At 41.6% G+C, this 18638-nt stretch overlaps 1 protein-coding gene across 1 annotated transcript in view; it reads right to left on the bottom strand.

Moving 5' to 3' along the window:
• Positions 1-1018: 1018 nt before the first annotated feature.
• PCDH7 (protocadherin 7) overlaps positions 1019-18638 on the bottom strand; it is a 432112-nt gene continuing 414492 nt past the window's right edge. Inside the window, exon 5 of the mRNA XM_038751946.1 lies at positions 1019-2517. Coding sequence (XP_038607874.1) covers positions 2138-2517 — 380 coding nt within the window. The 3' untranslated portion in view covers positions 1019-2137. The remainder of the gene's footprint in view (positions 2518-18638) is intronic.

Below are 18638 nucleotides of genomic sequence, written 5' to 3'. Positions count from 1 at the left end.
TTTTTCTTAATAGGTACTTACAGATTATACAAGGCAGGACTGCTTTAATGCAGTCACCTAAAGTTCTAGAACTGCATCTCTCCTTAATTTAAATAATAATCCAACAAAAAAGTTCAATTAATATTTTAGTTTTTATATATTTCTCAAGTACATGTCCCCTTTCCTCATAACTACTATTCACAAACAGCAAAATGAAAACTCAATATATGAAGGAACCTAATGTATTAGCCCAGAAGTGCACCCCACAAAACAGAGGATTTTTTCAAAAGATAAATATCGGGATGAAGCCGTCCTGAATTATCAACCTATGCTCCCAGCTGCCTAACATTAGTGTCTAAGTAATTTCACAAGGCAAGGAAACTACCCAAAGCTACATTGTGACTACAGTTTACTAGAGAGCCCTCCGACTAATTCTAGCCTTTTGGGCTCATAAGAATCCAGAGATCTGAAAACTTGCTTTCTCCTCCAACTCCCACCCCCACCTTCCCTCCCACCGAAGTCTTGACCGATTGTCAGTTTCATCCGAATGTCCCCAGCTCAATATTTAACTGTATTGTATCCCCATCAACCGAACTGGCTCCGTGTTTGCACGTTCTGTTACTTTTTATTGCACAAAAGACCTGTAACATCATTCCCTATTTTCTTGAAGACGTGCTCCCTGTGTGAACTGTCACAGCCCAAAGAGCCCACCGCCTCCGCGTCCAGTCTGGATTCCTTTGCGAGTCATCTCGAACTACCGGGTGAGTAGCGTATCAGTGCTGAAGTCAATCAGGCGGGGTTGTCCACTTATTTCAATACTTCGAGCCTCAACATTATTTTGTATTGCACAGAACTTAGCTTTAATGCACTTGTGTTTCAAGACAACCTCCATCGTAATTTTTTGAGACAACAATTGGTAATCTACATCATCGTTGGCAAGGCCAGCAGGTGTTCCCTGGGCGCAGAGGAGATGACACCGGTTGTGACTTGCAATAAACTGGTACCAGCACAGTTTCCCCCTCAACCCTCCCCCCCCCACTACTCCCCCAACTTTTATGACTTTACAAAAATTCACTCTTCCCTGATAATAGAACCAGCACAGGGCTTCACTGTATTGCATCTCTTTATAATATCAGCAAACTTATCTGATCAGTTCCTTGGGGGCTTTCAACTAAAATCCACTTGGAAAACAGAAGCATGTCAGCTGAGCTTACAGACCGTGCGAAAAAGGAATGTTGGGCATATGTAATGGGCGTCCCGTTGCTTTTGAGGGCACGCTGGAGTTCTACATCAAGACCAAAAAGACTGAGCAATTCCCCTGATCCGTAGTATCATCTTTGGCCTTTTAGTCACTACAATCGTCCCAGCTAGGTGATAATGTTGGTCTTGTCCAAAACAAGGGAAAAAAAAAAGAAGAAGCAAGTTTTGACAGTCACTCATTAGTATGATTCAGGTGATACTAATTGCGTTATGTGTAACTGTGATTATGCTTAAACAGAGCTCATTCTATCTATGGATAAAACTGAACTTAGGAGTTCCTGATTTTAGAGAGAGTTATGCCACATTTTGGACTGCAGTCTCTGGCTGAATTTTTGTTTTGTGGCAACCAGCCTCGGGTGAGAATATTAAAGCTGCGATCTTCACAAAGTGCTTATTAATGAATCGCGGTTGATCGTTAATCAACGGTACCGAGTGTTTGTATGCTTTAGAAGGATCATCCCTGCCAGGGATCAGCAATTGTCTGATGTTGGGTTTAGAATACAGTTTTCCTGGCCTGTTATTCTCAACAAGCCAGATGACAATCAAACAAAATCGAAGTGGCTAAAATCATGCTTCAGCATAAGGTAACGACAGTGTGCTCTGTTCTTCTAATCAGGCTTGTTACCATGAAAGAAACTTGCAACCATCAATTTAGGAGGAAAAGAAAATCTCAGTGAGGGTATTAGACATGCAGGTAACAACAACGGTCTCTACATTGTACGTTAGTCAGGCAGACCTTATAGTTATGTGCCTGATAAGGAGGCAGAAGTGGCAGGCAAAGCTTGGTCTCTTTGGTGACCCCCTCTTTTTTGAGTTGAACTGTTTGGATTTCAAGGTTTTGCCCCTTTAATTTTTCCTTTCTCATACATGAGAGAATCTTGCTGTTGCTTCTGATAGCTTACAGGTAAACCTCTCTTCTAGTTAAAGTATTGACAGGAGATGGCTTGTATTCCCCCGTCTGTGTAAGGGGAATATCCTCTGGGTTGGCTTCCTCATTTTTGCTGAAATTAGCTGCGCTGAAGGTCTCATAGGATGAGGTCAACTTTTTGTTCAGGAGATTTCGGTTACGGTCACCCATGATGGAGGGGTCTCCATTCGCCAGCTTATCCTGGCTGCCTCGTTCATTGACAGGCATGAAAGTGGAGAGTTTTGGCTGGCTCTTCGGCTTCCTTTCGGGGGAAGTGCGAACGGGCATCCAGCACGAGTCTGAGTGACCATATTCATCGCACTCTCGTGTGCACTTCCCCGTCAGGGCTACATCTGGCAGAGGCCTTGAATCTAAAATCAAAAGAGAAAAGGCTCTTTAACGATGGGTGACATCCATCTCCCCAGTGTGACTAACTGAAGCCAAAAAAAAAAAAAAAATCTTGAGCCCAAACCCCCAACATGATCACGATGTGATTTCAACAGATATGGAACAGAAGGTTTTGCAATGGTGGTGGGCACATTTTATGATGAGAAGACTAATTTTGGTAAAGCAGTTACATCAAAATTTTAACTCAAATTGAAAGGCCCAAGCAACAATAATGATTCTGGAATTTGTGAAATATTTGCAGTGTGCCAAGCACTGCACAAGTGCTGGGTCGATTTAAGATAATCAAATGAGGCAGAATCCCCCGTCCCACATGGACATCGATAAATGGCCGTTGGTCTTCAGAATCTATTACCTTTAGCTGGGCTCGGCCCTTTGCCATTCGGATCTGAAAAGTGTTCAGTCAGAATAGGCAAAAAAAGCTTCAATTTGTATTATTTATCCCAGAAGTATGACACTTTCGCCTGCTGCCTTCCATCTTCTTTAATGCCCAATTATGAAAGAGGTTTCAGTGCAAAACCTTGTACTGACCATCATTGCAGTCCAACTCACAAGTGAACCATATGTGGTTAGTATCTCATTTTTGGAAAAATGAAAAGTGAAAAGAAGCAATACGAGCATATAAACAACATATTCAATTTCCGTTGATCTAATATGCATTGTAGGAAAGCCTTCTAAATGTGCACAAGGAAGCATGCTTGCTGGGGTGTTTGCTGAGTGAAGAATGTTTGTAAATGTACTGTGTTGTGTGGAATTCAGTCACATTCCTGATCTTTTGATGCTACACAGTGCATGAGTAATTAGTGATTGCACGCCATGAGCAGTGTGCACTGATCCTGCCTAGTTAAATCTTTTCAGAAAGAGATTTGAATATGTAATTATTTCATCTTATAATTGAATATATTTTAAAATTTTAATGTGGTTTGTGTCAGTGTCTTTAGGCTAGAGCTGTATCTTTTTCTTCCGTAATTCTACGTTGTGTAACCTCTTTTTTAAGTGAAACTCTTTGTGCCAAAGTCAGTCTAAACGAGGTCAAATCCCTGGATGTTATTTCATACACTTTAGAGTTTACTGAGTTAGACAAACAAAATTCCCCATATGACTAAACTCTAGTTTCTGTCAGACTGTTTGGTTTGGGAATATAATTGAAGCCAAACCCTCAGAATGTATTAACAGTGTGCTTAACCCAGAAGAGAACAGCTCCCTAGGTAGGGTGGGGAGTTTTTCTAAACTTCCAGAGAACTGTACTCACAGACTAGCTATAGTGTAACATTCCGTAGTCATTACATTAAACTCTTTGATTGGGACTCTTTTAAACTTTATTCCCTTAAGTATCTTGAATTCAGACAGTGCAACTGTTCCTGTCCGTTTTCTTCCTTGCGGAGGACATATTGACGTTTGACAGGATATCTGTTCATAAACATTGACGCTTGGGAATTCTGATGTATGTGGAGAATTCAAGACTGGTATGCCAAAATTCAGTGATGGTAAATCTAGAATTTCTCTTATTCTCTTTCTCTCTGTCAGTCAACCAGTCAATTGTATTTACTGAGCACTTACTGTGTGCAAAGCACACAGTACTAAGCACTTGGGGGAGTACAATAGCAAAGCACTGTACTAAGCACTTGGGGGAGTACAATATAACAATTGTGAGCCCCCCGTGGGACAACCTGATCACCTTGTAACCTCCCCAGTGCTTAGAACAGTGCTTTGCACATAGTAAGCGCTTAATAAATGCCATCATTATTATTATTAATAAACAGACACTTCCCTCCCTCCACCCCTCCCCCAGAGGTAGGAGGTGGAGACTAACTTTATTGCTTCACCATGCATGTGGGGCTGTGCTTTTTGAAGGGGTACATTCTCTTATTTTTGCCTCAAACTATTACCTCATTTTGACTTTAAAGTAGTCCCATGTTTGACTCTGCAGTAATTTTTTTCCCTCTTTCTTCACCTAAAATTATGGCATTGCATGCAGCGATTTTATTAGTTGCTTAGTGTATTGTTATTAGTGATGATTACCTAATTTGAATTCTGCTGAAGTGTTGCTTACATACTGTTTAATTCTTTCCCAAAACACTAATTAGCTGCCGTGCAGACATTGGCTAAGACTACAGCATATTAGTAGGCACTTTTCTGGTTCTTTGGCAACAGTTTTTATTGCCCTGTATATTTTATTAAGTTGGTTTAGACTCAGGACCTGCTTTCCTCTTATCCCTTTTCCTCCATCCCCCTCCGCATAACCAACTCTGTCCCTTTCTTCCCAGTTGAAAGCGTCAGAAAATGAAATGTGATCGAAAAAGAATTCAAAATAACCCTCCTTATCAGTTGCATTAAAATTCACTGTATAAACAGATCACGATGACTTAAATGACCTCCCGTATATGGATGAAGGTCAGTGGTTTGGTAAAAGATATGTATAGAGCAAAATATGACTTTTCACAGATGTTTTGACCAGTTTTCTTGTTTTCATTAATTCATTTAAATTTTAATTCCTAATCCGTTTCCCCTGCCTTTCTTTTATGTTGTACATTTGGAATATCACCTTACATTTTGTTTAACTTAGGCCCTTGAACTCCTTCACATCTCACAGGTAATTAAACCTTGTTACGTCGATTCATTACAGATTGAACCAGCAGTAAGATATACTGATGCTATTTTACTCTGTCTTTTCATAACACAGTACAACATGTTCCCAGGCAGACCAAAGAACACTGTCCTACTGAAGACAACTGCTTTATTCCTGTCCTATTCTTCCCAGCCCTCTCTATTTGGATCTGTCAGGAAGTAGTAGTAATGGTATTTATTAAGTATTTACTGTGTGCAGAATACTGTACTGAGTTCTGAGAAAGAATACATAGGTGGGAGTTACACACAGTCCCTGCCCCTCAGGTGAGTGTGTATGTCCCGAGGGGTGGGGGACACACTCGAGGAAAAGTTTTTAATACAGAGCTCTTTTCATTATTGAAGTTATACCCCTTGTTGGAAACCACTTCCGAAAGTTGACAAGTCCAGTAGGAAAAGATACCGTTGCTTTTGTCATCAAGATGGGCAATCAAGACAGGCTGCAAGAGAATCATCTCAGGCAGTTGTTGATCAGAACAGAGAGGACTCATCTGCAAAGTGACAGCCAATTATTAGGTAAGGAGGTTTGCTTTGCATTACTGATTTTCAAAGCAAGTGACGGGAAGGGACTCCAAGGGTACATAGAGTGTAATTAACTGATTATCCATAGCTGAACTATCTAATCATATCTTCCCATACAGTTTTTAAAAGAACCCAAATTTTCTCAAATTTGAAACTCCCCAGCTTCCTTTGATAACCCATCCCAATGTTTAACAACCAGTACTACCAAATCATGCCTTCATGTATTTTCTTCCCCCAAATATCACGTGACCATTTAAGCCACTTTGCACGTGTCCAATCCACAGAGGAAGATGGATAGCATTGAGGCCTCAACTTTTGTAGTCTTTTTATGTCCTCAAAGACTCCTTATTCTTGTCTTCTTTGGGGTGCATAATTGAAATTCTTTACTCTTGCCTTTGAGGTCTTATTTCCTAAACTATGCTTTGGTTTCACTATGCTGATTTTAACACCTGTGGGCCATGCTTAACATCAAGAAGCAAGACAGGATCACAAACAATGTCATCCTGGAATGCAGTCAGACCACCATCAATTTAGCTAGGCTTGTCTCATCACATATTCGCTGGATGGAATATACAATGAAAATGGACAACAGCAGGCTCCCCAAACCATGTTTTTGTGGGAAGTTGGTATGGGAATTTGGAAAACAGAAGAAATACTTTAATGACAAAAATGAAGCAAAACCTCAAATGCTATGGCGTAGCAGCAGACCCCTGGGAGATGAAAGTAGAAAACATATTAATGCAATCCAAAATGGGTTGACTACATCTTTCTGAAATGGCTACTTTAAAACAGTCTACAGAGAGCGAAATGAAAATGGTAACAGGCACCATGGGCAAAAAAAAAGAATAGTGTGGAGTCAGAGGTCATGGGTTCAAATCCCAGCTCTGCCAACTGTCAGTTGTGTGACTTTGGGCAAGTCACTTAACTTCTCTGTGCCTCAGTTACCCCACCTGTAAAAGGGGGATCAAGACTGTGAGCCTCCAGTGGGATAACCTGATCACCTTGTAACCTCCCCAGCGCTTAGAACAGTGCTTTGCGCATAAGTGCTTAACAAATACCATCAAAAAAAAAATAGTGCTGCCAGGACCAACCTTTTTCCTTGCTTAGGCTGAAGGGGTTATTAGATTGCACATTGAACACATCTGCCACATTTGCACATCCCAAGTAAATATCACTCACTGATGGTAGCACCTTCTTTTAACCTTTAGACTGTAAAGATGGTGTGGGCAGGGAATGGGTCTGCCATCTCGGTTTCACTGTACTCTCTCAAGCACTTAATACAGTAATCTGCACATAGTAAGTGCTCAATAAAACCATTAATTGACTAACCTGAGTGTATATATAAACACACTTTTCTATGTATGACTGTATTACAATATGTACAATGGGAGGATAGACTGACGAGATCTATATACTGTAAAGGTCTACGTACTGAACTATTTATATCAGCCACCTTTTTCCTACATTAAATGTTGGCACTCTGACGCTGACTCACATTTCTTTGATGCTTAGCTCTTTTTCAGCCATACCCACACATTGCCCTGATTTGCATTGTTTAGATTCTTTTATCACCAAAAAGCCCCCTGCACTGCCCCTGTTTATATTCAAATCAAATAGATTAGTTATACTTATTGTTTGCAGAGCACTGTACTAAGCACTTGGGAGATTATAACAATAATGATGGCATTTAAGTGCTTACTATGTACAAAGCACTGGTCTAAGCGCTGGGGAGGTTACAAGGTGATCAGGTTGTCCCACGGGGGGGCTCACAGTCTTAATTCCCATTTTACAGATGAGGTAGCTGAGGCACAGAGAAGTTAAGTGACTTGCCCAAAGTCACACAGCTGACACGTGTTAGACATGATGCCTACACTTGATCTAGGAGGTGAGACAGATACTAAAACCATTTAGAAAACGGAGAAAGAAAATGGTTACTTAGGTGAGTTAGTGCTTAAGTAATAGGATTTGTACAAAATAATTCCAGGTGGGCGTGAGCGCGTAAGATTCTGGTTGGCACAGAGTTTAACTCCCAACTGTTTATGAACTTTTAAACTCAATTATCTGGATTCATGCTGAGATCACTAGCTCCTTTTTTCTGCAAACTCTGGCATTCCAGTCTACACGGGAGAGCGAGTCTACAGTGACAGGTGAAGCATGGGAGGTGAAAACATGTGCTAACAGGTGATTCCCACCATAGTCACGTGTTCTTCAAAGTCTTTCCCCTCCATAAGGACACAGAAGTAGTTTTACAAATGTTTTCCCCAGAGGCCTTAAGTGTCGCCTTGAGAGAGTGTTGGATACCTGAAGCTTTTTGGAGAATAATAGTAAGCATGAGTGGCAGCTGTCTCATGAAAATGCTTGTAAAGAGCTTTTAGTCATTTTCCCTGGACTATGAGAAAATATCCATTTTGCCTCCAGCATTGAAACAAGTGTTCCAGTCAGTCAACAGCTATTTATTGAAGGCCCACGGGGTGCATGCCATTCTATTCTGGGAACCCGAAAATCACTGTTTTAAGACATCTGCTGGAAAAAACAAATGTTGATAAACAGAAGCTTAGGTTGTGAAGAACCTACACTAGCTTCCTCATTTAGGAAAGTATACATTTTTTTTTTGGATTGTAATTACCAAGGTAAATGGAGCCAAAAGATGTGCACCCCCTCCAAATCCTTGACATGATGACATGGTCTTTCTTGAACCAAATAAAGCTAGAATGTACCTCATTTGTATACCAAGGATCAGCGCAATCTTAAATTATTAAGATTAGAGACCTTGAGTACAGACAGGCCAAACAATTTGAAGGCCTGGAATATGGAATACAATGAACTAAAATGTCCCTGGTTTCTTGGACAGGTGACAGTGTGGCTGGAGGTTCCATGGTGATCACTAGGAAGAATGGTTTCAGTCACTAATGGGATTGATTCTCCAGTTTTATGTGCCAGTTTTATGGATGGCTTCTAATCCCGGCTCTGCCACTTGTCAGCTCTCTGACCTTGGGCAAGTCACTTAACTTCTCTGGGCCTCAGCTCCCTCATCTGTAAAATGGGGATGAGGACTGTGAACCTCATGTGGGACAACTTGATTACCTTGTATCTAGTCCAGCGCTTAGAACAGTGCTTGGCACATAGTAAGAGCTTAACAAATACCAATATTATAATTATTATTATTATTATAGACTATGACCCTTCCTAGTGACTCATTTGAATTCATTTTCAAATCAACATTTTTAAAAAATTTATATTTACAATTGTTTTTTTCAGGTCTCCCAATAGATAAGATTAAGACTGACCCCTGAAAAAAGTTGTTGAAAAAACAAGCTCTTGCTGTATTTTTAGGGGAAATGAAAATTCCAGTCAGAGGAGTGATTTTTTTTTTTTTCCCCTCCATCCAAATTTTCCCCTTTGAGCTCCAAGTTCTTCTCAGGAACTAAGCTTAGTGGAGGAAATGAAGGAGCACCAATTTTCTAACACCAGAATTGAGGTCAGTGCACCTGAGGTAGCTGGGTTTTTGCCCCCTGTTTAGAGTTACAGAGAAAACCCTGTATTATAGCATTAACTACCTCTTTCCAGAAACTCTCCATTTGAGGATTATGTCCTAAGAAATATGTTACCTATAAATGTTGAAGGTTGGCCCAGCTCTACTTCTTCCTCCTCCCATCCAGGAGAATCAGCCTTATAAGGTCTACATAATATTATAAAGTTGTGAGTATAACATCTTTTTCATACAACAAAACAAGGTCTTTAAAATTAACTGATGAATTCAAGACTGTCCACCCACCCATAATGGTAATACAAACAACCTAGGCCCCCAAATTCAGTTTGTCATCTGACATTTCACTGGCTGACAGGAGAGGCATAATTCAATGAGTCACAGATGTCACCTGGCCTGTAAAAAAATTGCCATCGCCTGGCTAGAGGTAATTTTACGTTTGGGACCAGGACTGAGGAAAAAGACAAGTTCTCAAAACACACATGTTCCCTGAAGATATACAGCATATTTTGTAGACCACAGACTTCAGAAAAGACTCCACACCCCAGGGAAAAGGGTTGTTTTGCTGCAGCAGAGACATGAAGCAGCATGGTCTAATGGAAAGGGGGCTGGCCTAAGCGTCATAATCAATCAATCAATCAATCGTATTTATTAAGCGCTTACTGTGTGCAGAGCACTGTACTAAGCGCTTGATCTTATCCAGGTCATAAGACCTGGATTCTAATACAACTCTGTGTCTTACCTGCTTTTTGACTTTGGGCAAGTTCTGTAGCATCTCTGCTCCTCAGTTTCCTCATCTGTAAAATAGGGACTCAGTACCTGATCTCCCTCCTAATTAGACTATGAGCCCCGTATAATAGTAAATAATGATGGCATTTGTTAAGCGCTTACTATGTGCCAAGCACTGTTCTAAGCACTGGGGAGATTACAAGGTGATCAGGTTGTCCCACGGGGGGCTCACAGTCTTCATCCCCATTTTACAGATGAGGTAACCGAAGCATAGAGAAGTGAAGTGACTTTCCCAAAGTCACACAGCTGACAAGCGGCGGAGCAGGGATTAGAACCCATGACTTCTGACTCCAAAGCCCGGGCTCTTTCCACTGAACCATGCTGCTTCCCATATGGGACAGGGACTGAGTCTGAGCTGATCATCTTGTATCTACCTCAGTGACACGTAGTAATAGATATGCATTATAAGAAGGCATGACTTAACACATAGTAATAAATATGCATTATAAGAAGGCATGACTTACTGGAAACTGGATAACTCTGAATGCTAATCCCTTTAGTTTCCTTGCTCTTTGTCATCTGCATCATATGACTAATAATAATAATAATAATAATAACAATAATTGTGGTATTGGCGTAGTGCGTAGAGCATGGACATAGGGTATTCTAATCCCAGCTTCTCCACTTGTCTGCTTTGTGGCCTTGGGCAAGTCACTTCACTTCTCTATGTCTGTTGCCTCATCTGTAAAATGGGGATTGAGACTGTGAGCCCCACGTGGGACAGTGACTGTGGCCAATCTGATTTGCTTGTATCCATCCCAGTGCTTAGTACAGTGCCTGGCACATAGCAAGCACTTAAATACCAGAAATCATTATTAATTATTATTATTAATAATCCAAGCTCTTATGACTATTTCATCGGCCTCTTTGGTGACCTTCCTGCCTCCTGCCTCTCCAGTGCATAATTCATTCTGGTATTCAAGTCATTTTGTAAAAAAAATAAATAAAATCACTCAGTGCTTATCTCCTCAAAGCCTCCAGTAACTACTCATCCATCACTGCATCTGACAAAACTCCTTAGCCATGGGCTTTAAGACATTGTCACTTCTCCCCTTCCTAACTTAACTCACTGATCTCTTACAATGACCCAGCCTGCACGTTTCACTCCTCTAATTCACTCCTCTACTTGCTGGACCTCAGCAAGTCCTCTTTCTTGCTACTTCCCTCTCCCTCTAGTCTGGAACTCATTCTCCCCACTGTCAAAACCCTTCTAAAATCACATTTCCTCCAAAAGGCCTTCCTTTACTAAGCCCTATTCTCCATCTTTTCTGCCTCACCTAGGCACTTCATTCACTCAGTTGTATTTATTGAGTACTTACTGTGTGTGGAGCACTGTACTAAGTCTGACCCCTTTAAGCACTTTGATATTCACCCTACTCCTTCAGCACTTACATATCCATTGGTAATTAATTTCAGTGCATGGCTCTTTCTAGAATCTGTAAACTCCTTTGGGGCAGAGAGCTTGCCTTGGAGAAGCAGCATGGCTCAGTGGAAAGAGCCCGGGCTTTGGAGTCAGTGGTCAGGGGTTCAAATCCCTGCTCCACCAATTGTCAGCTGTGTGACTTTGGGCAAGTCACTTCACTTCTCTGTGCTTCAGTTACATCATCTGGAAAATGGGGATTAAGATTGTGAGCCCCTCATGGGACAACCTGATCACCTTGTAACCACCCCAGCGCTTAGAACAGTGCTTTGCACATAGTAAGCGCTTAATAAATGCTATTATTATTATTATTATTACCTACTCTAGTGTATTGTACAGTGCTCTGCACACAGTAAGAACTCAATAGATGAGTTGACTGCCCACTGAATAGCTGCATTTCTGAGACATGCAAGCAGATAGCGGTAATATTGATGCCTCAAGAATTTTTGTCCAGTAATTGCTGGATTTCAGTGTTACACCCAGAAGTACTCCAGCCCAGACTGACATTCCAAGAAACTATTAAATTGCTTTAAACGTGTTTGAAGCCATCAGCACCTTCTTTCTCTGCACCTTAGGCTAAACACAGTTAAACAGCAGTTGAACGCATCTCAAGAAGCATTTACTGTCTTCATGCTTGAACCACTGTCATTGTGAATGTGGCATTACCGCATACTGGAGAGACAGTTGCTGCCATCCCTAATGTGGTCTTGCTGAATAAAGTCAAACACAGAGCTGCTGCTTTGCACATGCTAACCACACTAGTGGGGAAGAGGTATTTTAATGGCTTTAGAAAACTAATCCTTTATATAGAATCCTCACTTGGAAGTGATTCTTTCCTAATGTACACTGAATGCTCCTCTAGTAAAATGTAAATCAGATATTGAATGTTGTTTGATCAAGTGTGGTGTAATTCAGTCAAAAGGAAACTTTATATGCTGGCCAACTGTTAGAAAAATCAAAATTCTCAAAAAATCCCTTTCCCTAGGGCAGTGTTGCCTAGTGGAAAGAGTATAATAATAATAATAATGGTATTTGGTAAGCACTTACTATGTGCAAAGCACTCTTCTAAGGGCTGGGGGGATACAAGGTGATCAGGTTGTCCCACATGGGGCTCTCAGTCTTTTTCCCCATTTTACAGATGAGGTAACTGAGGCACAGAGAAGTTAAGTGGCTTGCCCAAGGTCATACAGCTGACAAGTGGCTGAGCTGGAATTCGAACCCATGTTCTCTGACTCCCAAGCCCGTGCTCTTTCCACTGAGCCACGTAGAGGCTTGGGAATCAGAAGATCTGTGATCTAATCCTGGTTCTGCCACTAGCCTTGTGTGACCTTGGATAAGTTACTTAAATTCTGTGTTGCTCATTTTCCTCACCTTTAAAATAGGAATGAAATATCTTGTTTCCCATAGGAGCCCCATGTGTAACAGGCACTGTTTCTAATCCAGTTATCACTTTAAGTCACTTAACCTATCTGTGCCTGGGTTTCCTCATCTTTAAATGGAAGTTCAATGCCTATTCTCCCTTTTATAATGGCATTTATTACGCGCTTACTATGTGCAAAGCACTGTTCTAAGCGCTGTCCTAGGAGCCCCATGTGGAACAGGGACCGTGTGTTTGACAATTAACTTGAATCTAAATTCAGCACTTAGAATAGTGCTGAACACACATCATCATCATCATCATCATCATCATCAATCATATTGAGCGCTTACTGTGTGCAGAGCACTGTACTAAGCGCTTGGGAAGTACAAGTTGGCAACATATAGAGACAGTCCCTACCCGACAGTGGGCTCACAGTCTAAAAGGGGGAGACAGAGAACAAAACCAAACATACTAACAAAATAAAATAAATAGAATAGCTATGTACAGTAAGCATTTCACAGATGCCAAAATAATCATTATCTTGTAACCATCCAGGCATTAGCACAGTGCTTGGCACTGTGCTTGGAGAAGCAGCGTGGCTCAGTGGAAAGAGCACGGGCTTTGGAGTCAGAGGTCAGGGGTTCAAATCCCGGCTCCACCAGTTGTCAGCTGTGTGACTTTGGGCAAATCACTTAACTTCTCTGGGCCTCAGTTACCTCATCTGTAAAATGGGGATGAAGACTGTGAGCCCCCCGTGGGACAACCTGATCACCTTGCAACCTCCCCAGCGCTTAGAACCGTGCTTTGCACATAGCACTTAATAAATGCCATTATTATTATTATAGAAAGTACTTAATACCACCATTATTATCAGTAACCTATAAAGTATGTTTCACACTTCATTAGAAAATGCTTAAGAAATTATTTAAACCCCCTTATCACTCTTGTACATATGCCTGCTCAATGTATTTCTTTTACCCACTGTAGTTGAAATTGGTGTGTTAATGCTTCAACAGGTGATGCAAAGTCCACGTGGGCAGAGAATATGTCCTTTCATTATTCTGAACTTCCCAAATGCTCAATACAGTAGACGGGACCTTGCGGACAGTCGATAAATCCTACGGCTACTCCTACTTCACTATTATTTTCAACTTCAACTTTTTTATTTACGTATTATTTTGCAGCATAACTGAGGCTTATATATTTCAGTTTTATTAATTCTAAATTAATACCCTCCTCAGTGATTACCTCAGGAAGACCACTGTGCATATTAAAGACATATTGAATTTACAATAATTTCCTAGATTTCAGTAGTCTGGAAAGATGCTGTTATTCCAGTTCTGTTATATCTTTTGGTAGTCTTTTCTTACTTCTGACAGTGAAATAACAACCAAGCATTTAGAATAGTAGGACTTAATGTTAGTTCTTGGAATCCTAGAGACATTAAGATGTGGTTCACATTTAAGCTCTCTAATTGTTCTGCCGGCCTAATGCTTAGGTATTAATCTGTCACAATGTCAAATTACATACGTTGAGAATTTTCAGTAAAACGTGTCTGTGCTTAACAAACTTGGTTTAAACAATCCATGGTGCAATTAGACTGTCATCACTCCTGAAGTTGACTTAAGGAAAGCATGAATCACAACTTAGCCGTCAACATGATGTTACAGATAATCGTGGTAAATTATGGGACTGCCACAGTGCGAAGAGGATACAGTCAGGCTAGGAGATGGTGATGAGTGGCAAATCATCCTGACCTTCTGTCATACCTGCACTTTATTTTTATCTTTCCTGCTTGCACATTTGGTATTGTCTTGCCAGACATGGGCCTTGTAGCGGAAAACCAAATTCCTTTCCCTTGTTCATTAAGGTTTACTTTCCATTCTGAAGTAGACTGTGACTGACTGTGAGCCCACTGTTGGGTAGGCACTGTCTCTATATGTTGCCAACTTGTACTTCCCAAGTGCTTAATACAGTGCTCTGCACACAGTAAGTGCTCAATAAATACGATTGATTGATTGATTGATTGAAGTAAAGGTGTCTCAAGCCATTAATTTCAGGGACCCTTAAGGATCTGCGCATTTTGACCACATCAGGGAGACAGGAGACAGTTTGTATCTGTAAGCTCATTGTGTGTGGTCAGGGGATGCGTCTACCAACTCTGTTGTACTTGTAGTCTGTGAGCGTTTAAGTACAGACTTTTGCACACAGTAAGCACTCAGTAATGATACTAATAATAATAATGATGGCATTTATTAAGCGCTTACTGTGTGCAAAGCACTGTTCTAAGCGCTGGGTAGGTTACAAGGTGATCAGGTTGTCCCACGGGGGGCTCACAGTCTTCATCCATATTTTACAGATAATAATAATAATAATAATAATACTGGCATTTATTAAGCGCTTACTGTGTGCAAAGCACTGTTCTACAGATGAGGTAACTGAGGCCCAGAGAAGTTAAGTGATTTGCCCAAAGTCACACAGCTGACAATTGGCAGAGCAGGGATTTGAACCCATGACCTCTGACTCCAAAGCCCGGGCTCTTTCCACTGAGCCAAGGATACTATGTGGGATCGGTTCTGTTGCTCATAAACCTTCCAGCCACCCCACACACATGGAGAAAATTCACCACTTGGAGTGCCTTTTTTCACTGTTAATGATAGCCGAGTGTGTTGGGGTGAATGTTACCCTATTGGCGTTGCCATTTGATTATTCTCTCCCCCATTAGAGTGTAGGCTGCACCACGTGGGTGCTCAGTAAATGCTGCTACAATTTAGCCAGTCCTAAACAGAGCCAAAAGGCTTTACTAGAAGTAAACCAATGCCAGTCATTCATTCATTCATTCATTCATTCAGTCGTATTTGTTGAGTGCTTACTGTGTGCAGAGCACTGGACTAAGCGCTTGGGAAGTACAAGTTGGTAACATATAGAGACGGTCCCTACCCAATAGCAGGCTCACAGTTGCCATCTATCAATCCACGGCTTCAAAAGCTTCCTGGCTAAAACTTATAATACACAGGGAGAACGTTAAAGTAATCAAAGTGAGTTTACTTGCCAAAGTTATAGGGGGGGTTCTTAATGCCTGCTACCCCAGGAGGTCTTCCTTTAGAGTATTCATTCAATCAATCAATCATATTTATTGAGTGTTTACTGTGTGCAGAGCACTGTACTAAGCGCTTGGGAAGTACAAGTCGGCAACACATATAGAGACAGACCCTACCCAACAGCGGGCTCACAGTCTAGAAAGGGGAGACGAACAACAAAACAAAACATGTGGACAGGTGTCAAGTCATCAGAATAAATAGAAGTAAAGCTAGATGCACATCATTAATAAAATAAATAGAATAGTAAATACGTACAAGTAAAATAAATAGTAACCAGATCTGGTTCTGCTTAGTTTCTGTGGTCAGATGAGATCAGGCACAGGGTGCAAACAGTCCGCCCCACAAGCCAACAAGTACCATAAGTCAGCCATTCTGAGTGTTGTTATAATAATAATAATAATAATAATGATGGCATTTATTAAGCGCTTACTATGTGCAAAGCACTGTTCTAAGCGCTGGGGGAGATACAAGGTAATCAGGTTGTCCCACGTGGGTCTCACAGTCTTCATCCCCATTTTACAGATGAGGGAACTGAGGCCCAGAGAAGTGAAGTGACTTGCCCAAAGTCACACAGTTAACAAGTGGTGGTGCCGGGATTTGAACCCATGACCGCTGACTCCAAAGCCCAGGCTCTTTCCACTAAGCCACTTAGAGAAGCAGCGTGGCTCAGTGGAAAGAGCCCGGGCTTCGGAGTCAGAGGTCATGGGTTCAAACCCCGGCTCTGCCAATTGTTAGCTGTGTGACTTTGGACAAGTCACTCAACTTCTCTGTGCCTCAGTTACTCCATCTGTAAAATGGGGATTAAGACTGTGAGCCTCACGTGGGGAAACCTGATCAACTTGTATCTACCCCAGCGCTTAGAACAGTGCTTTGCAGATAGTAAGCGCTTAACAAATACCAACATTATTATTTTTATTATTATTAAGCCACGCTGCTTCTCATTGTACTCAACAATGGCTTACGTACTGGACGAAGGACTAGGGGCTTGGGAGAGTGCAATGCAACAGAGTAGTGAAATCACTAGCCCTAAATAGGTCTACTGCTGCTGAGCTCTCAGAGATATCATTTCCTGTGACCACAGACGACACCAGTTTTCTTTGCCCAGTGTTTTGCCCCATGTGCTGCAAGACCCACGGGGACCAGAGCAGCTCGTAAACTCATTCAGCAGTGCCCGCTGTTCCTGCTGCCGTTGAAAGCACTGGAACAGCTATGCCCCCTGCCACAGCTTCTACCAGTAGGATGGCATGGTGGCACCAGGGTTGGCAACTGTACCTAAACGTACAGGCAGGCCTTAAAAATGAGGTAAAATCGGCTGATAATAATTTGATCTCCTTTAACTCCAGGCCTTCCGGAGTCAGCAGATACAGATAGAGCCGTGTGAGGGAATGGGTGCTAGTAACCTTCTGCGGGACTGGGTAGTGGTGATGGTGAACCTCCCATAACCGCCCAAACAAGTCAAGAACATGTCTTACTTCTACTAGGTCATAGATTTCCCCTCTTCATCATTCATCTTCATCAAGGCCCTACTGAGAGCTCACCTACTCCAGGAGGCCTTCCCAGACTGAGCCCCTTCCTTCCTCTCCCCCTCTCAATCCCCCCCACCTTACCTCCTTCCCTTCCCCACAGCACCTGTATATATGTATATATGTTTGTACATATTTATTACTCTATTTTACTTGTACATATCTTTTCTATTTATTTTATTTTGTTAATATGCTTGGTTTTGTTCTCTGTCTCCCCCTTTTAGACTGTGAGCCCGCTGTTGGGTAGGAACTGTCTCTATGTGTTGCCAACTTGTACTTCCCAAGCGCTTAGTACAGTGCTCTGCACACAGTAAGCGCTCAATAAATACAATTGATGATGATGATGATTGGGATTTGAGCATTGCCCCTACAGGAAGTTAGTGTCGCTAGAAGAGAACCGCTAAATTTTCATGTGAGAGGTGTGGAGGTAAGAGATTCTTACCAGTGGTGATTGTTGTAATGGCTTACTGATTGCCAAGCATTGTACTAAGCACAGGGATAGATGCAGTATAAGCAGATTGGACAAGTGCTTAGTACAGTGCTGTGCACACAGTAAGCGCTCAATAAATACCACTGAATGAAAATCACTGTCCCACATGAGACTCATAGTCTAAGGAGGGAGAAAAGGCCTCGAATCCCCATCTTACATATGGGGAAGCAGCGTGGCTCAGTGGGAAGAGCCCGGGCTTTAGGAGTCAGAGGTCATGGGTTCAAATCCCAGCTCTGCCACTTGTCAGCTGTGTGACTTTGGGCAAGTCACTTAACTTCTCTGGGCCTCAGTTACCTCATCTGTAAAATGAGGATTAAGACTGTGAGCCCCCCGTGGGACAACCTGATTACCTTGTAACCTCCCCAGCGCTTAGAACAGTACTTTGCACATAGTAAGTGGTTAACTAATACCATCATTATTATTATTATTCCCTTCCCACAGTGACCTCACTATAATATAGAGGGGGAGATTGACACTAGTTACAGGATGGGTAGCTGAAGGGGAAAGGACAGTGAGGAGGAACAATCCTCAAGAACTGAGTTCTGAAACTAAGAAACAGATGAAGCTACAATAGTTGTCCTGTTAGCAGCACTTGTCTACATAGTTCTGAATTATGTTTTTTACTCAGACTAAAATGTATGGGCTTGTTTTGGCAATTTGGGTATAATTTTATTTTTTGGGTATAATAACGGCTGAAATTATTAAGGCCAATAAAATTTTCTGAAATACTGTTTATCTTTTCTTTATCATTTACCTTTTCTTTAGCATGA

Source organism: Tachyglossus aculeatus, chromosome 10 (assembly GCF_015852505.1).
Source record: "Tachyglossus aculeatus isolate mTacAcu1 chromosome 10, mTacAcu1.pri, whole genome shotgun sequence".
Classification (NCBI taxonomy): Eukaryota; Metazoa; Chordata; class Mammalia; order Monotremata; family Tachyglossidae; genus Tachyglossus; species Tachyglossus aculeatus.
The sequence above is the reverse complement of the archived record's forward strand: the minus strand, read 5'-3'. Positions and strand labels throughout refer to the sequence as shown.